The sequence below is a fragment of the Leopardus geoffroyi genome, chromosome B2 (assembly GCF_018350155.1).
Source record: "Leopardus geoffroyi isolate Oge1 chromosome B2, O.geoffroyi_Oge1_pat1.0, whole genome shotgun sequence".
NCBI classification, from domain to species: Eukaryota; Metazoa; Chordata; class Mammalia; order Carnivora; family Felidae; genus Leopardus; species Leopardus geoffroyi.
In genome coordinates, this window is record NC_059332.1 from 107059329 (window position 1) to 107080559 (window position 21231).

At 35.6% G+C, this 21231-nt stretch overlaps 1 protein-coding gene across 4 annotated transcripts in view; it reads right to left on the bottom strand.

Moving 5' to 3' along the window:
• CEP85L (centrosomal protein 85 like) overlaps positions 1-21231 on the bottom strand; it is a 171335-nt gene that overhangs the window by 116457 nt on the left and 33647 nt on the right. For all 4 annotated transcript variants that reach the window (XR_006717520.1, XR_006717521.1, XM_045499406.1 and 1 more), the window contains exon 3: positions 4677-5464. Coding sequence is in view for 2 of the 4 variants with exons in the window: in XM_045499406.1 (XP_045355362.1) it covers positions 4677-5464 (788 nt within the window). In the remaining 2 variants the exon portion in view is untranslated. The remainder of the gene's footprint in view (positions 1-4676; positions 5465-21231) is intronic.

A 21231-nucleotide genomic window follows, 5' to 3' on the forward strand; every position in this document is an offset into this window, starting at 1 on the left:
TCTGTCTCTGTCTTTCTCAAAAATAACCATTAAAAAATAATAATAAAGGGGCGCCTGGGTGGCGCAGTCGGTTAAGCGTCCGACTTCAGCCAGGTCACGATCTCGCGGTCCGTGAGTTCGAGCCCCGCGTCAGGCTCTGGGCTGATGGCTCAGAGCCTGGAGCCTGTTTCCGATTCTGTGTCTCCTCTCTCTCTGCCTCTCCCCCGGTCATGCTCTGTCTCTCTCTGTCCCAAAAAAATAAATAAACGTTGAAAAAAAAAAATTTTTTTAAAAATAATAATAAAAAAATAAAATAAATAAAACTTTTTTCAATCTCTTATCATGTTAAACAAAAACCAAGTCATTTCACTTTAAGTCATTTGATCAAATTTTTATTTACATTTTTGATTTATATAAATTTTCCAGAAAAAATGTTGAAATCATTAGGTGTCAATATCTTGGCTGATCAAGCCCCTGCATGATTTAATTAGGAAGAAAATCCTATCTTCCTCTTTTTAATAATTGCAACCCAGAACTTAGAAACATCCTAGGGAATATAAGAGAAAAAGAGAATAAACAACTTTGTCCATAAAGAGTCCATTTCTTCACTACTACCTGAGAGACACACTGTGAGCTTATAGGAACCCAATGGATACTGTTTTATACAGAGGTATACAATTTCCATTCCCATCCCATTCCCCTGCTCCCCACAGAAGAAATACAAGAGGGACATAGTAAGGGATACATTCTCTCCAAAGAGAAGACAAGACTTTGTTGTTTGTTTTTCTCTTCTATCATAGTCCTTGTAGGGTCAGAGAGATTTGGGGAAGGGTGACAGGAGAGGGACAACATAGTACAGAGAAAAGACCCAAAGACAGTTTGCACATGGAGGTGTATATATATTCTAACCACCTCAAGGCACAGATGGCTTCTCTTTATTCACAAAGGAAAACGTTTCAGAATACTATACTACCTGCACTCTGATTTAGCAGGAAATCATGGGAAGCAAGGAACAGCATGAACATTAGACAGTGAGGCTAAGTCAATGATTATCCCTAAGAAGAGCAAAACTTCCGCATTACAATAGTAACCTTTTGAGGGACAAAAGCAGTGGAAAAAAAACTGTTAAGATCAAATGAGATAAGCTAAAGTTCTATATAAATGTATGGTGGTATTAGATTGTGACTCTCAGCCAAATTCCTTTCCATAGTTGTAAAAAGACGGTTTTTTCATGGTGAGAGTTTAGCAGTTGTGCTTGCAAATCATACACATTCTCCCAATTTATCAGATGGGCCAATCCTCATTACGGCTCTTCCCTTTATATAAAAATTAGACTAAAAGGAAGTCAAATTTTTTTAAGTCTTTTAAGAAACAATTAAGATGAGAACTTTTATAATAAAGGCAGCACTTGGAGGCTCCAAGGAGAAGGCATTGAAGACTTTTTCTGTAATAGTCCAAGAAGGGAATAAGAGAAGTGATCATTTAAACATAGCAACTGGGGGCGCCTGGGTGGTGCAGTCGGTTAAGCGTCCGACTTCAGCCAGGTCACGATCTCGCGGTCCGCGAGTTCGAGCCCCGCGTCGGGCTCTGGGCTGATGGCCCAGAGCCTGGAGCCTGTTTCTGATTCTGTGTCTCCCTCTCTCTCTGCCCCTCCCCCGTTCATGCTCTGCCTCTCTCTGTCCCAAAAATAAATAAATGTTGAAAAAAAAAATTTAAAAAAATAAAAAAATAAAAAAAAAAAATAAACATAGCAACTGAAGTGTCTTAAGTGTTCTTTACCTGGTTTCATCTTTCTACTACAAAACTTAAGAGCACTACAAAGAAACCATCCCAAATATGGTTAATCAAAAGGCAGGACATTCCAGGGCGTGTGCAACTTTTGTCCCTTTGTAGCCTGCTTCCTCTACATGTACTAGGGAGAAGATTTAAAAAGAAGTCTGGCTCTACAGTGCACCTCCAAGCTCCCTAGCCTCTCTGCATTGCTTCAAGATTGGGAAAAACCTAGTTTACAACAGAGGTTTCTCTGAGCAGAATGAGTGAATTAGGACTTACTTCTTTCAATTCAATTCATCCAATTTTCTCAGTTACCTTTCTATCATACCTACTAAGTTAGGTTATCACAACCTACTAAAGGTTCAGCACCCTGTGAACTACTACAATTCTGTGCAAAAATACCCGCTGGAAAAGTATATGCCTGATCCCTGTTTTCCTATAATCACAAAGCAGTTGAGAACTAAAATATAACAGGGGCGCCTGGGTGGCTCAGTCAGTTAAGCATCTGACTTCAGCTAAGATCATGATTTCGGGGTTCATGAGCTCAGCCCCCGAGTTAGGCTCTGTGCTGACAGCTCAGAGCCTGGAGCCTGCTTCAGATTCTGTGTCTCCCTCTCTCTGCCCCTCCCCATCATGTTCTGTGTGTGTGTGTGTGTGTGTGTGTGTGTGTCTCAAAAATAAAATTAAAAAACTTTTTAATTAAAAAATAAAATATAATAGTCTTTTAAAAATTACATTTCCTATCTTTCAATCACTTGAACTGATAAATCACAAGTCTAGTTAAGTTGCTCTTTTCTGATTTGTAGTTCAGACATCGTAATAATGCTTGTTTGGTTATGTGATTTGAATATACATAATCAAGACTATACGCAGTCTTGCCCAAAACAAGAGTAAGGAAGGCACAAGGGACGTGTTAAGGATTCTCTTGTGAATGTAGCACAACAGGGTGTGTGTACGTTTTGGGACTATACTCAGATTTGTGAGGTTTCTAGATAAGTGATCTCCTTATCCTTCCATAGAATATATTCCTTTAATCTTTATTATTTTTTATTAGTAGCAGTAATGAATAGTAATTTTAAATGTTTTCTCTAAGGGAAAGTTTGTAATTTCTGACAGAATTAATTTCAGAAAATTACTGTTTCAGTAATACTGTTTCAGAAAATACTGTTAATAAAAAATGGATGATAGAATTTACAGAAAATTCTACAGATAATTGCTTTCCCAGTTAAAATGAGCTGTGGAAATTATCTTGGAATAGAAAACATTTCCAGATCAAAAAAAATGTACACATTTACATGTTACTTTAGGGGATACACACCCATTTTATTTATATGTGATATTTTATAAAGTGCTTTCCTCAAACTGATTAATAAATCTTGATACCCAACTTAATCTTTTTAAAATAAGCACACCTCTATTTTATAAACCTAATAGATTTCAAACACCACCAAAACTTTATAACTTTACTTCCACTTTCTCATTTCATAGATGAAGAAATGAGAAGACATGCACATGGCCAACCTATACATGAGAAGGTGCTCAACATCACTATCAGCAAAATGCATATCAAAACCACAATGAGGTTATCACCTCACACCTGTGAGAACGGTGATCAAAAAAACAAGAGATAATAAGTGTTGATGAAGATATGGAGAGAAAAGAACCCTTGTGTAGTGTTGGTGGGAATGTAAATTTATGCAGCCACTATGGGAAACAGTGTGGGTGGTTCCTCAAAAAATGAAAAATTAAAAAATTCTCCTTCTGGGTATTTAGCTGAAAGAAATGGAAACACTAACTCCCCAAAATATATGCACTCCTATGTCCACTACAGCTCTAATTACAACAGCCAAGACATGAAAGCAACCTTAAGTGCTCACTGATGATTGACTGGATAAACAAAATGTGGTACATATACAACACAATACTATTCAGTCATTAAAAAAAATGGAATCTTGCCATTTGTGACATGAATGTACCTTAAGGGCATTATGCTAAGTGAATTACGTCAAAGACAAATACCATATGATCTTTTACATGTAGAACCTTAAAAAAAAAAAAATCACAGATATAGAGAACTGACTGGTGGTTGCCATGGGCTGGGGGTGAGCAAAATAGGTGAAGGGAATCAAAAGACAAACTTCCAGCTATAAAATACATAAGTCATGAGGATGTGACTTGTACAGCATCATATACACCATGATGACTATAATTAATAACATAGTATTATATATTTGAAAGTTGCTAAGAGAAAATCTTACAAGTTCTCACAAGGGGAAAAAAAATGGAAACTATGCATAGTGAGGGATGTTAACCAGACTTAAATTTATTGTGGTGATAAGGTCACAAAACATACATAGCAGATCATTATGATGTAGAATTGACACTAATGTAATGTTATATGTCAATTATATCTCAAGAAAAAAAAAAGAAGAAAGGGAAAAGAAACTAAGACACAAAGAAATGAAGTATTAAATGACAGGTAGAAAATCATCCAGGTTCTGAATTTGATAGAACCAGAAATAAAATCCAAGACCTCATACTCCAGAATTACTGTTTTTCCAATTATACTGTGCCAGTCCCCGTATCTGTTTCAAATTTCTTTAAATTAAGTATATTTTTCTTTATTTTTATGCCCACTTAACAAATGAGAAGGAAAGTGAAAACTAAGTTAGGTACAAGATTTAAAATTTTCCATGTTAATCAGCCTCAAGTATTTGTTTAACTTTTGTTTATCCAAACAATACTTTGGGAGTTTATACCTTTTATAAACTTGTAGCAACTTTTATAAACTTAGTAACTTGTAGGAAAGAGGAAAAACAAAACCATCTGTGTCTGTGGACACACTGTCATACCCTTACTGCAAGTGTGCTACTGTACTCGTAACATCCACTGGAGGGAAGCAAACACTAGACTTTGAGCCATACCTGCACTGGTGTTTCATTTTCTTGTCGAAACTCTTCAATTTGCTGCTGTTGCCAAGGAGCTAAACTGTAAGAGTCCTCTGTAGTTCTATTTTCCAATGGGTTTGTCCGCAACTGCTCCGTAAGCCACATCTGTGTCCTCACAGAAGGTTGAATGGGGACTCCACCTACTGCCTGTTGACCAAGCAGTAAATATTTCGGAGGTTCAAAAGCCTCTGCATTTGTCATAATGGGCTTGCTTTCAGGTAAGGCACTGTATGTCATGTCTAAGGTCTGTCTCCTAAGGGTGGAGGAGGAAGCTCTAAAGTCGTCTTTGCTACAGCTCTCAAATTTATATTTGCAGTCCAGAGTTGACGATCGTTTTTTATTTATTTCCTTGTCTTCTAGTTTAAGCATCTCCATACTATCATGTAAGCAGCTAGGCCCAATTGTTCTTAGTTGCGAGGTTAAAACCTTGCCTCTCCCTGTCTTTTCCAAACCACTCCTTGACTCTTCAGTGTGTACAATGCCACCCTGGCTGAAGTTATCCGGGGCAGTGAGTTTGGATAAAGATGACCATTTCCGGAGGGGCCGGAAGTCCTTCATGTCTAGTGAAGAGTCCTGTTCTCCCCTACTGTGGTTTCCCAATGCTTGCATGAGGCTAGTACTCCATTTTGAGCCATCTGATGTCAATGATTCCCTGTGTTTGGAAACTGTAGCGCTGGAGTTAGACGGCATGACATGGGCAGTAGGAAGAGTAACCAACGACCGACTAGGCTTAAAAGATAATGTGCCACTTGAAGTTGAATGATCTGGAAAGAGAAAAGAATGTCAAATTAGTTATAATTAATGGGGGTCGGGGGGAAGGCTCTAAATGTGAAATGCCAAAACAAATATCTGAATATGGTTTCCCAGCACAAGTTTTTCAGAGATACTTTATCAAAATGAGTTTATTATCATTATGTTTACCTGAAATAAACCAAACATACTTTCAAATATTATTTTCTAAAAATGGATACACAATGGAATATATGCCCATTTACTATCTACTTACAGATGACAAAGGACTAGAAAACAGGTTTATAGTCACCTTATTTATTTTTACTTTTTTAAAAGAAAAATCCATCTCCTCACTGAGAGGTCTTATTCATCATCCAGCCCAGAAATAACTTTACCAGAAAATGTATTTTTCATGGTCTTTCCTGAACTGTGGAAATCTATGCCACACTTAAACATTTTAGCATCTGACCAACCTCTAATTCGAATCAGAAATATGGGTGGGGTGCCTGAGTGGCTTAGTGGGTTAAATGTCCAACTCCTGATTTCGGCTGAGGTCATGATCTTGCACTTCATGAGTTCAAGCCCCATACCGGCCTCTGCACTAAAGGCTGGGAGTCCGCTTGGGATTCTCTTTCTTTCCTCCTCCTCCCCCCTCCACTCACATACACTGGCTCTCTCTCTCTCTCTCCCTCCCTCAAAATAAACAAACAATGGAACATAATCAGAAAGCATTCCAGCAATATATTTGTGGATACAGAGTAATTCCTCCATTCCTAGTCTCCCTTAAATGGCATCATCAATGGTATGATTCCCAAGCTAGAACTCCTGGAGTCTACTTTAGATGGCTATCTTTCTCTGCACATTCACTAAATCCCTAAGTTGTAAGCCTTCACTTCCAAAATGATTACACAGCTATTGCCTTAGTTGACGCCTTCCTGTGTTATTGTTCTACACACAGTAACAGTTTTAGAGGCTCCATGGAAACCCAAAGCACAAATAAAGACCTCTATATTTCATGAACTTACCATCAAGTTCCAAATTATCATCAAATGTGCCAACTTAAAATTAAAGATTATAAATTTTACCAGAGGAAGCTTCGAAATAGGATAGCAATTGAAAGTATGAAGGGAGAAGACATGAGTAGTAAAAGGCAACCTTCAGAGTTTATTCTATATTTTCCATATTGTTTGGTACATTAGAATATATTTACTATTACTTGTTAGCACTGATATTGTTTTAAAGAAATAAAATAATGCAAAAAGAAATGATGTAAAGGTCATAAGAAAATTCACATTAGAAAGAGCTAGGCAGACTAATTCAAACAATGAAATTCCAGTAGGTCTTTACACAGAATTTCTTCACTTGGAGATAAAGAAGAAAAAATATTACAGATGGGAGAATACAAGCAAAAGTATTATAGTGAACACTTATTTAACATGTTCAAGCTTTTCATCAGCTTCTGCAGAACCTTTTTATACTCATGAAAATTGCCACATTGTAAGTCTAATCACACGAAATTAATTTTAGATCTCAAATTCCCAACATATTCTGCAACTATGATGCAGACATTAGAAGCACCAGCACAAGATTTCAGTTTGGAAGGGAGTCACTTAGAAAACAGGATCCAGATGGACCCACCATTTTTGGCTGGCATAGGCAACAGCAGAGGCATCGGCCTTCCACAATGGGAGCACCACCCCAGAAGGGCAGCAACTGGGCAGCACTGGTGCTTGGTGGGGCTAGAGAAGTGACAGTTCTCAGAAATGATTTGAGGCATATTACCTGTAAGTTTAACCTGAAGCCTGGTTCTCCAGCCTTCCCCCAAAATTCTATGAGGTACCAAACACCCTTAAATAAATTCTTCATCTTCTCAATCAGGTCGGCAAGCTTCTTTTGCTGATTAAGAACACTAACTGATCAGAGTATAAAGCCAGAAGAATGTAATTCCCGAAGTAAATAACAGATTATCCCATTTGTCTGCTGTATGCAGTGTCAAGAAAAGTTGCTCAAAGGAGAAAATTAACATTTAGAGTTAAGTGTATTGCTCAAGATCACATAGTAAGGAGGGTCTTTCAGATACTGCAAACCTGTATCTAATACCAGTGGCTGAACACTAGGGTGTGGCAGGGGTAGACTTCAGTCCTGCCCCCTATACCCAATCTCCCATCAACTCCAATACACAATGTTAAGAAAGAAAAACTTTTTGTTTGTTATGCAAACCTCGTTTCAGATAAATGTGCTTGATTCCCTCACTCCCTTTCCAACCAGTCTGACACATCTTAGGTCATACCTATACAGAAATTCTAGAAATGGCAGTGCTTTGGATTATGTCATATTGCATGCAAACAAAATAAAGTGCCATGGAAATCTGAACTTGAACCATTAGATTCAAAGACTAGTATACTACACATTGCATCACAGCCAGCAAACTAAATTTTTTAAACAGAAAAAAAAAAAAAAAAATTGCTCAAGTCAATTCCTGAAAGGTAAAGGTGAAACAGTTATGTAAGTCTTCAAATGCCCAGGTAAGGAAAGAGGCTGGCCTCCATTAAGCAAGAAATGTGATACCACTGAAAGTTTCCAAAGGAGTAACATGATCAAAACCATACTTAAAATGATTATTCCAATAACACTGTTGAGGATTAAAGCAAAATGATTAGCCACATGAAGATTAACAGATTATTATGGTAATCAATAGAAAAAAGGAAGGGAATATGCTACTAAAGGTCAGTTCTAAATAGAAATAGGACAAACGTCACTAAAAGCCTATGAAATATCTGTATTAATATATTATAGTATTAAATCTGTTTACCAACTATATAATTATGTGTATAGATACATAAACACACACGTTTGTGTCACTATTCCTAAACGAGTATTTGTATTAAAATCATTAAATATCTTTATTTTTTTAAGCTTATTAATTTTTGAGAGAGAGGGAGGAAAAAGGCATGAGCAGGGAGGGGCAGAAACAGAATCTCAAGTAGGCTCCAGGCTGTCAGCACAGAGTCTGAAGTGAGGCTCCCGGGGCTCAATGTTATGAAACCATGAGATCTATGACCTGAGCCAAAATCAAGAATCCAATGCTTAACTGACTGAGCCACCCAGGTGTCCTGAATATCTTTAAAACTAAAAAAAATTTTTTTTTTTATTTTCAGTTATTTACATTGAAAAAACTTAGTAACTAAAGATAAAGTATAAGGTTAAATGTAACAGTTTTAAAACTAGTCTTTTTAGATTCAAATCCTGGCTCTCCCACTCAGTCACATGTGTTCAAACAACTTACTTAACCTCCTTGCATCACAGTCACCTCATCCATAAAGTAGACATGACAACAGTGAAGATTAAAAGAAAAAATTGCACAGAAAGGACTCAGAAGAACTCCCGGTACAAAGCAAAATGTTAATTATTATCACATCACTGAAATAGCTAAGTAAACATTATTCCATCATATAACAGACAAAAGAGTAAATATCCATACTATACAAGGAACTCCAATAAATTAAAACAAAACAAAACCTAACAAACCAATTTTAAAACAAGCAAAGGAAATTAGAAAGCAAATCACAAGAAATAAAAATAAATAATACATGTTAAAAAAAACCCAGATGTTCAAACTCATTAATAGTTAAAGTGTGTTCCCTATCCTATTCATAAAATTATTAAAGGCTATAATATCCTACAATAATGGAATCATAAATTGCTATAGCATTTGAGAGAAGAGGGGCAATCTGTCTATACATATCAATATTTAAAATATGCCAGCATACAAGTGAATGTATGTAAATATGTATCTATTCATAAGCAGAGAAATGGTATGAAAGAATACACCCCAAACTTAACAAAGGTACACCCTTCATCATGGAAAGAGGACATACAATGTCTTATTTTAATTTCTTTTCAAGGAGCATAACTTGGCCATTTGGTCAAACTATTGCAAAGATGTTTTGGTTTGTGACCTCAAAGAGTTTAAAATATCTCAAATAACACTGTTACTTAAGTATGAATAATGTATCAGGTGACTGTCTCACTTTCCATGTCACAGCTGAAACCTCTGAGACCAGAGATCACTGCCTTGGCTGTTACTTATATCTGATAATGTGCTACTTTTCTGTCTTCCTGTGCTAGCTCAGTATTTCCCAACTGCATAGAAAATCAACAACTGGTGATAAAAACAAATTCCATATCAGACTAGCATTTACTCTTACAAATCTGAAAAAAATTGATATACACTATTCAAATATTACACAGAGGATAGAATTTATTCCTAAAAGTCACTTATCTGAAGTTCTCAAACTTTAACATACTAAAAGTTACCTGAGATCTCTGAAGCCCTATTCTAAGAGATCCTGATTCAGTTAAGGTAGAGAGAGGACCAGGAAATATTACTGCTCAGTAAGTGATTCTCTGTTCTATTCACTACAACATCATTCCATCTGGGTCTGATTCCAGTTCTGAAGCTTTCAAGCTTGAATATCCCAACCTCAACCATCACCAGTATCTGAGTTCTAGTCTAAAAACTTACTGACTGTGACTTTCAGAATTCAGTACTGCCAAAACTAAGGATTAATTAAAGCTTAGTCTGTTAACACACACATGCACATACATACACATGCACATACAACATGAAATAATAAAGAAAAAAATAAAAATTTGATAGTATGAATATCCAGAAAAGGGACCATTATTTCTCAGAAAGGAGTCCAGAAAAATATTAATTTTAACACCTTAAAAATGTTATTTTGCCCTAATGAAACACAGGCAATTAGGGGTAGACAAAATACAATTCCTCATGTGCTTTATTATGCTATCTAGTTGTAGACACAAATCTCAAATGCAAGTTATTACAATGGCATCTGGGCCACATCTAAGTCACCACAATGAAATCTGAAACCAGCCGAGTGTAGTCCTTTTAAAAGCCAGAGGACTGGGTCTATAGCATTCACAGAGAGCATAGTACAGCTAATGGTTTCAGACAGATTTCAGCTTGCAAGGGAAAGATATAAGAGGACTTCACTATAACCCGACAAGACAAGTGAATAATATTTAAGATAACGTATTCTGAATTCTAAACAAAATCTCAACCTTCTGTTTCACTGTCATGTTATTGTTACCTGGAAATAGATGAACACATTGATTCTATCTTCTCTTGTATATAGAGATAGTCTCTCTCTGCCCTATCCTTTTTAAAGTTAAAAGGAAATGAATTCAAAAAAGACCACACCCTCCAGACCTATATTACAACAATAAATCACAAGTCTTCATAATTAAAAATTAATCAGGAAACTATATAACCCCATATCAAAATATTTTTATTTAACATAACTATTCTAACAAATTTTTAAATAAAAATTTTAACTCTAACCCAAAGGCAATAATTAAGTTTCATATGCCACCATGATACTTTTTTCCCTTCCTGCTAATGCTTTAATCATATCATACCAGAAAAAAACACATTTTTATGCCACATGTAACCATATCCTTTTAAAACAAATGAACGTTTCTAAGCATTCCCTATATTTTTATAAATATTTAAAAATATTCTAAACTACATTCTGGTAGGAAAAGACCTATAGAAAGAAACTCAACAATAATTAAACCGAAGAATCTCCTAGGAATGAATCCTCTACAAGGAACTGTACTAGGTAGAAAAGACAATGAAAATACATTATTCACAAAAAGATGAATATAGCCCTTCCCCTCAGGGTTCATACTTCACCATTACATACACAGCTGCAAGCCAAGACTAAAGTTTATCAGAAGGAAACTACAAAACAGCAGACAATGAGATGTGAGCCAGAGAGAAAAGGCAGACTATTCATAAAAGAACTCTCAAGATGACTGCTCTTGAGCAATAATGCTCAACAGCAATAATGGAATCTACAACACAGTGAAGTATTACCTTCAAAGGGTTAACAGTAAATAACTGGCACCCAAGAATTGTTTGGAAAGGCAGGCTATCTTTCAAGAATGAGGTCAAAATATATTTTCAGCTAACAAAAATGGAGCTTATCATCAACAGACTCACCGGAAGAGCTACTAAGATTCCTTTAGTTTCTTTCACATAGAAAACAAATGACCCCTGAATTATAAATAAATAAATAAATAAATAAAGGGCACCTGGGTGAAGTAGGTTAAGGGTCTGACTTTGGCTCAGGCCATGGTCTCTCAGTTTGTGACTTCAAGCCTTGCATCAGACTGCTGTCTGCTGTCTGCTGTTAGCACAGAGCCTGCTTCAGATCGTCTGCCTCCCTCTCTCTCAGCCTGTCCCCTGCTCACACTCGCTCTCTCTCTCTCTCTAAAATAAACATTAAAAAAATTAAAAAATAAATAAAAATAAAAAGTTTTCCTAAGTAAACACAAATCTAAAAAATGAAGGACAATTGCATAAAACAATAAAATCAGTTGGGCTAAAAAAGATAGAATCAGGGGCGCCTGGGTGGCGCAGTCGGTTAAGCGTCCAACTTCAGCCAGGTCACAATCTCGCGGTCCGTGAGTTCGAGCCCCGCGTCGGGCTCTGGGCTGATGGCTCAGAGCCTGGAGCCTGTTTCCGATTCTGTGTCTCCCTCTCTCTCTGCCCCTCCCCCGTTCATGCTCTGTCTCTCTCTGTCCCAAAAATAAATAAACGTTGAAAAAAAAAAAAAAAAGAATCAAAATATTTGGCAACTGTGACATACAACTCAAAACAGGGGTAGATCAGTATTCCCATGTTTTAAGGTCCTCATATCTATGAGAGGAAGACAAAGCTTCTAATCACCATTCTAGACAGTCAAGTTAAGGGTTGCATATTGTAACGTCTACATTAACAACTAAAGAATAGGTAGACTTGGTACAACTGTAAAGCTGAAGTTGGACCCCTACCTTGCACAATCCATAAGTATTAACTCAAAATGAATCATAAGCCTAAATACAACAGCTAAAACTATACAACTCTTAGAAGAAATCATAGGTGTAAATCTTCATGATGTTAAGTCAGACAGTGTTTTTTTTTTTTTTTTTACATACAATACGAAAAGCCCAAGCAACAAAAAAAGTAAAGATAAACTGGATTTGATCAAAATTTTTAAAACTTGCTGTCAATGAGACTAACAAGAAAGTAAAAAGACTACCCACAAAATGGGAGAGAATTTTTGCAAATCATTTATCTCATAGGGACTTGTATCTAGATTATATTAAAAACTCTTACAGCTCCATAAAAACACAAATGACCCAATTTAAGAATGGGTGCAGATTTAGACAGACATTTCTCCAAAGAAGATATACAAACTGACTTATGAAAGCATATGAAAAGATGCTGGACATCATGTAGTCATCAGGGAACTGCAAGTCAAAACCACAATGAGATACCACTTCATACCCACTAGAATAGCTATCATCAAAATGCCATATTAATAAGTGTTGGCAAGGATGTGGAGAAACTGGAACCTTCATACAACACGGTGGGAATGAAAAAAGGCCCCATTGCTTAGGAAACAGTCTGGCAGTTCCTCCAAAGGTTAAACACAGAGTTACCATATTACCCAGCAATTCCAATCCTGGATACATACCCAAAAGAAATGAAAACATGTTCACAGAGACATTATTCTTAATGGCCCAAAGCCAAAATAACCCAAATGGCCATCAACTGATGAAAAGATAAATAAATTGTGGTATTATCCATACAATATATTATATGGCAATAAAAAGAAATGAAGTATTAGTATATGCTACAACTTGAATCTTAAAAACATTATGCTTAATGGAAATCAGTCACAAAGGACCATATATTAGATGATCCCATTTATATGACTTGCCCAGTACAAAGATATCTATAGAGACAGAAAGACTTGTGGTTGCTTAGGGAAGATGAAGAGTGATAGCTAATGCATTTCTTTAACAGAGGCTAAAAATGTTCTAAAATTAGATTGTGGTAATAACTGCACAATGAGAATATATTAAAAACCATTAAATTGTATACTGAGTGAATTGTATGGTATGTGAACTATATGTCAATAAAGCTGAGTTTGTTTTTTTTTTGTTTTTTTTTTTAAGTTTATTTTGAGAGAAAGACAATGAGCAGGGGAGGGGCAGAGAGAGAGGGAGAGAATCCCAAGCAGGCTCCCCACTGTCAGCACAGGGCTCGATCTTGTAAGCTGTGAGATCATGACCTGACATGATCAAAGTTGGACACTTAACTGACTGAGCCATCCAGGCACCCCAATAATAAAGCTGTTTTCTAAAAACACAGGTAGTGTATAATTCTAATAAACTAGAAGGAAAATGGCATGAAGAAAAAATTCAATCAAAAGAAGACAAGAAAAAATGGAAAAAAACCCGAGGCAAAAAGCATAAAAGAAAGCATACAATAGTTTAAAAATGCACCAAAATGTAATAGTCATCACAGTAAGTGAAAAGGTACCAAAAAAAAAAAAAAAAAAATTGTTCAAGTAATTTTTTAATCAAAGATAAACCTAAAATATTAAGCCCTCTTTTGGCATTTTGGAATTATGTTATCTGTATCAAGTCTAAAAATAAACACAAAAAAGAATCATATAAAAATAACTGTCAAGCATGTTAGAAAAACTGTATGTCAAGTGTCAGTATCATAAAAATCATGCTTTCCTAAATTTCTTGCTTTTATTTAAGGATAGTGAGAAACTTGTTTCCTTACAGCCAAACGTATGGCTTATACTCTTTTAGTGATTACTTATGATAGCAACAGTATACAATTCTGTGCATAAGCTTTTCTGTGTATATAAAACAAAATGAAAACTGGTTTCAAAAAAAGAGAGTAGAGGGCATTTCTGATCTCCAGCCAGATTATCAGCAACTTAAAGGACAATCTGAGGTACAGCTTAAAGAAGCCAATAACTTAGGGGCACCTGGGTGGCTCAGTCGGTTAACCGTCCGACTTCGGCTCAGGTCATGATCAGGTGGTTCGTGAGTTCTAGCCCCATGTCGGGCTCTGTGCTGACAGCTCAGAGCCTCGAGTTTGCTTTGGATTCTGTGTCTCCCTCTCTCTCTCTGTCCCTCCACTGCTCACGCTCTCTTTCGAAAATAAATAAACATTAAAAATAATTTTTAAAAAGAGGCCAATAATTCAAAACAAAACTCATTTTAAAAGCTAGTCAGTAAAAACAGCTTCCCTCTTTATATAAAACTTAATTTTTTTTTAAATGCCTTCTAAAATTTCATTCAACTGTACCATTTTCTGGATATCTCACACTAGTTTTAAGATTAAGTCTCACCAGGCAGTTTACCTGAAAAGAGCTATAAGTTATTTCTCTCCTGTAAAAATTTTCACAAATCAAATTACAACTTAATCTCTTAAATTACAATTATTTTTTACAATGCAAACTTTCTTAGAAACAAAACTTACTATGACAGAACAGACAACAAATTACCCATCTATCCACCTATCTATCCTCTATCTATCTGCAAGTCAGGGGAGATGTGAAGTCCTTAATCTCCCTAAGCCCACGGTCATGTGAACAGCCTTTCCAGGTCAATAGTACATAGGGTCATCACAGGGAAGTAAAATGAACTTAATTCAGCTCAGCTTGGTCATCAGGCTCAAGCATTTATATTCTACTAGGCCAAGAAACAAAATAATAAAAACTGAGTGAAAAAAATGAATGGATGGATGAATGGATGAATGAGTAACACTGAAGGTAAAAATGAAGTCCGTAAAGATACAAAATATACCTCAAGCAAACAATCCTCCTGCAAACCCAGTAGAGCTGTAATGCCATTACATGCCATGTTTAAGAATTTAAAATTCAAATATTTCATTTTAAGAAATAATGTAGATCAACAAGAAAACTAGAGATGGGAAGCAAAGGAAAAGGGTATTTGCATTCTTGCAAAAGAATGTAAATCGTTATTGTTTGAAGGCTGCCTTGAAATGATTTAATTTCACAAGCAAAAAAAAATGTTCTGTGCATAACCTCTGACCTACTCCCATATGCAAATGAAGAACTAAAGTCCATAAAGGTTAAATTACTTGACCAAGTACAAATCTCAAAATAGAATGCTGGTCTCCTGTTTCTCAGTCTAGGGTTACCTAGACTATCCTAAATTACACCTCTCAAGGCTTCTTTCCCTCTAGTTTCTCCCTTCTGAGTACAGATATCTTAAACAGTGGGGTTAGGCAGAGCTCTGAACTTAGGTTTGAAGAATCTCAGCTCTGTCACTCGAATAGCTATATAACCCCAGATACATTATTAACCCCCTCTAACTCCTTTTTCACCAGTAAAAAAAAAAAAAAAGTTAATCATATTTTACCCCAGAAGGTCTCTATAATAAAGAATCTTTAAAAATCATGTATAAAGTACAAAACTCCATATTGCAAAAATTTATGGTAGGTATTTTTATTAATGTTAAAGGCCAGTCCTGAAATTTCCAAAGTTATGAACTGGCAAAAACATAGTATTATCCACCAATGAACTAACTGACCATTAATAAAATAAAACAAATATAACAGATTAAAGAATGACTTAAATATTATTTATTTCACCTAGAAAATAGGTATATAATTGTACCTACCATATAATTTTTTAATTAACTGAAATAATGTCCACTTCTTATCATCATGTCTTCTACACAGTAAATGCTCAATAAATATTACTATTGTTACAATGAAAGGGTTAAGAGGGAGCTGTCAATTTATTAAAAATATTACCAAGGGTGTGGGAATAAGCAGAGAAATAATAGCTGGAAGATTGCCATGTGTTATAATTTTTGATTATATAAATTTGGTGCTGTGTACATGTGGGTTTTACCATTTTACTTTCTACTTTGGCAGATATTTGGAATTTTCTGTAAAAAAGGAAAAAAAAACTAACAGCAAGAGAATATTTTACTTTAAAATGAGGTGTTTTAGGGGTGCCTAGGTGGCTCAGTTGGTTGAGCGTCCAACTTTGGCTCAGGTCATGATCTCGCGGTTGACGAGTTCGAGCTCCACGTTGGGCTCTATGCTGACAGCTCAGAGCCTGGAGCCTGCTTCAGATTCTGTGTCTCCCTCTCTCTCTGCCCCTCCCCCACTCATGCTCGCTTGCTCTCTCTCTCTCTCTCTCTCTCTCTCTCTCTCTCTGACTCAAAAACAAATATAAACATTAAAAAAAAATTTTAAATGAGGTGTTTTAGAGAAAACATTTGCTAATCTAATAAAACCTAATCACTGTAATAAAATATATAAGCAAAGAAAAAAGAGCCCTGGGAAATTTTTATGACATCCTCCAAAATTAGTGGCTGCCTAGAGCTGGGGGAATAACAGTGTTCAGGATGATGGCTAAGGAAGAGTGGGGCTTTTTTGGAGATAATGAAAATGTCCCAAAAGTGATACTGGTAATAGATATACAACTCTGAATACACTTAACGCCACTGAATTGTACACATGTAGACCCCATGCCCAAAGTGGGGCTTGAACTCACAACTCTGAGCCCAAGAGTTGCATGCTCTACCAACTAAGCCATCCAAGCATCCCTGAATTGTACCCTTGAAATGGCTGAATTGTAAAGTATATGAATTCCATCTAAATAAAGCTGCTTAAAAAGAATGTACTGTTTTCATCTCCTAAATGTCTCCTGAATAACCTCATTTTCTCCTTTCCCACTCTCTTTTTATGAACAAGTCACCAAGGCTCCTACCTGCAACACAGGTGGTCTCGTTGCATCCAGTTTGGCTCTCTTCTGCTCCATCCCCAGAATCTCTCACCTTCTAGTCACTGACCATGCTGTTCTCTCAGCCTACTCTCCTGCCTTGTGCCCTGCCAGTTCCTACTTAACTTTTTGGGCCTCAGCTTAAACACCACTTCTGCCAGGGGTCCTTCACCTAATCCAGTGGATCTAGGTATACCCCCTACCCTATGTATTTCATCAATCATACTGTTCCTATTTTATGATAATTGTTTCCTGTCTCCTCCTTATGTACACAAGGAACACGGAAAATGTCTGTTTAATCCTAACCCCTAGCACAGTATCTCATACACAGCAGACACTCAATAAATATTAGCTATGTGAATAAATGACTGAACAAGTTCTTACCTTTCAAGGCCTTCATATCTTCATACGATAAAGATAATGCACCAACTGGTAACTTTTCTAATTTTTCTTCCTTTCTGATATATATTCACAGGATGACCTCAAAATTTATATTATTAAACAGTCCTATTATTTCTTAGTAAAAACAACTAATGAAGATATGATTAAATTGAAGTCCATTTTTATCAGTCCCTCCTTTTGAAATAAATGAGGTTAATTAGATAAGAAAATTATCTCTAATACAAATTAGCAGTTGGAAATTATCAAAGTAAAAAATTACTTAACTCTATTTGTACCTTTTTTAAATAAAATATATAAATATGCTTGAAAATCAGCCCCAAACAGACTGTTAGAAGCTACATTTAAAAACTCAGGTTTAAGAAGATTAAAAACAACAACATCAACAACAACAAAAAACGAAACTGCCTAGAAGCCCTACCTCCCAGGCTTCATGTCATAAGGGAGAGGAAGATTGTCCTGTGGAAGGTGACAAAGCCAGCCTAAGTAAAAAATAAGTTCTTTTATTACCACAGGGTCCTATACTCCCAGTTTCCTCTTATTTCTTTCCCCCTTAATCACTCAACTCTGGCACCACATCTAGGTTATATCTACACAAGTGCTGCACACTTCAAAAACAACTCCCTTTCAAACTAATTTCTACGGTAACAGCAGCTATTTACAGCCTCCAGGTCTCAGCAAGAAAACCTCAGAAATTGGTGATCTGCCGGTGTGGTCTATGTTACTATTTGGTGGTCTTGAAGATGCATGTATCTTCAGGTCATAGATCTATTTTCCTACCAACCTGAATTGGATACCTCATGAACAAATTACCACACCTAAAAGGTCGTACCACTAATGTTAAATTAGTACCTCAACTTCTTGTTGAACAGAAAAACAAAACAAAACAAAACAAAACAAAAACCCTCACACTCTTTTTAGCTTTATTTGAAATCTCAAAATACCATGGTGAAAAGCAAATCACGCAATCGTAATTTTAGAATATAGTTCTGTACTAGAGTCCTATTCTGGCTAAGATTCTGATGTAATCCTCTCCCTCCATTTTGATCTTTTTCAATTCTCTGGTTCTTAAAAGACATGAAGTTTTCAATAAATACTTATTAAGTAATTAAGTAAATGAACCTCAAGCAGAGGAGCCAAGATGGCGGAACAGCATGGAAGTTTTTTGTGTCTCACTTTCATGAAATACAGCCAGACCAACAATAAACTATCCTGCACACCTAGAAAACTGATCTGAGGATTAATAAGTGAATGAACCTCTCTAAAAGCTACATGTTGGAGAGGGAAAAAAAAGGAAAGCTACTTCTATATATGTAACAGTCATTTATAAAACTGGATATTTGTTATTCATAGAGCACTTATATTCTGTATTCAATTATTCTATATTCATAGAGATTTTAAGTTTTTAAAGAATTAAAATAAAAAAGAATGCAAGTTATTTTTCAGGTGATTCATAGGATACTTTGAGGATTTAACAATGGCCAAAGAGTATCACTTGGAACACCAGTTAAAACCAAACAATAATAAAAGGCAGAGAATGGGATAGGGGTTAGGGGTCCGATTAGACAGTACTATGCAGTTTAAAGTCAGACAATTTACTTCACAGATGTACTGGTTACTTAAAGCAATGTACCATTGAACTGAATAAAAATGATTCCATGTACTTTGATCTATACCCAATAAATTAAGTTTACATTTAGTATACAGAGGTATACCTATTCAACCATAATTGTATTACAGATAAAGAGAAATAATTACTGAGGTAAGTAAGAACTCAAAATTTACTATCACAGGTTAAATATCTAAATTATGTAACATAGTTATTATTTTCAAAAAGCAGCCAAACTTTAGAAGCCTGTAGCAAGATTGGCTCTTTCCTCCTAAACACTCCATTTCCAAACAAATATTGTATTATCAAAGCGTGGTGCTATCAGACTCTTCTACCCACTCACCTTCACATGAGTGCCTACTGGCCTCGCAGCGAACTATGCTCTGAGTCTACAGGGGAATGTTCCTTCCTCCCTCCTAATTGAGTCCAAGTGCCTACATCTCAGACCCAAGAAAGGGGAATTCCAGCAGGAATTATTGACATTATTCCTTTTTCCCCGTTTCCCAACTGAACAACAGAACTCTTCAGAATTTCAGGAATTCTCCAATCTACAATCTTCCCTACCTAATCCTTTCCACCCCACCATACTCAACTAACTTTCTCTTTGTTAAAGGAGCTAGGTCAATCCCACTGCTCGAAGCTCTTATCCCTGTCAAAATGATAAAAGGGGTGTGCTCTTGGTACTCCCAGACTGACAGAATATAATTTATCATAGACATAATGTTGTCAATATAAATTTCTTCACATTAAATACAAAGTGGGCTTATAGCTGTTTTGAGAAGCCAATGTTGTTTCTACTTGGAAATATATAAACATATACGTTCATAAAATCTTTGAAAGTAAACCATTTACAAATTATACACTGCCAATACCAGTATGCCCAATATGTCCAACAGAAATGTAACATAAAGTGCACTTGTAATTTTAAGTTTTGTAGTAACCACATATGAAAATAGTAAAAAGGTAAAATTAACTTCAAGAATGCCTTTATTTAACCCAAAAAATCCAATATTATCATTTCATCATGTGATCAGTATTAAAAAGTATCAGTAAGATATTTACATTTTTTTACACGAAGTATTCAAAGTCCAGTGTGCATTTTACATCTCAGTTTGAATGAGGCACAGTTTAAGCACTCAATAAGCCAGATATTGCTAGCAGCTACCATACTGGATCCCACAGCTCTCTATTACTGTTTTCCATGAACTACATTAAATATCTCCAAAAAAAACTGACTGTAATTTACAATAGTTTTAAGTATATATATTGATCTCAAGAATAGTGAAATTGTTGAGTTAAATCAACAGTTTTTAATACAGCTCCATGCGGTATGTAAATCATGTAGTTATTTAATACGTATGTTGAGATTTTTACAATAATCAATCTTTCAAGAATTCAAACGCATTTACACATTTCACCTAAAAGTTGTCACAACAAACCAAAATAATGCAGCACTTCATGCCACAGCATTGGAAATCAAGAAGGAAGATATACCTTCCTCCAAGACAAAATAGGAACAGTAACAGAATTAAAGATAGCTAAATAAAATATTCTGTAGATACACTCTAAAACAAACTCAAATTATACTTGGTAACACTAGTCCAAATCTCATGTATATTATTTTGAAATTAAGTATATGCCATGGTAATTCTCAGCTGGGAGTTACAGAACAAAGGAGATGAACACTTTTGGATTATTCTATAACATTTGGCATTTCATAAGGATAGATTTAATTTTATAAATGAGAAAAAAACACTTTACAGATCTATGGTTAGTGAATAACAAAAAGACAAGGCCAAAGTAAGTAAAGCACATGACATTCATATAAAATAAACTAACACAAAGTATGTTTAGTTTATAAAGCTGCCATTACATTATAAATCTCAACCTATTATTTATGTTCTAATGAAAGGCTATTTTCAATATTCAGTAATTCTCCACAATGGTTGTTTTCCTGATCCCTTAACATAAAACAGATATGCCATGAAGCAAAGTCCACAATGAAAAACAAGACTTTGTAAGTTAAAAGATTCAGGACAATTACCAAAGAACAGAGAAGATGAAGAGCAAAACAATAGCTCCCATGAAGTGGATATTACGAGAACTTCAGAAAGACAGAAATTCAGGAGGGAAAACATATCCTAAATGGAAT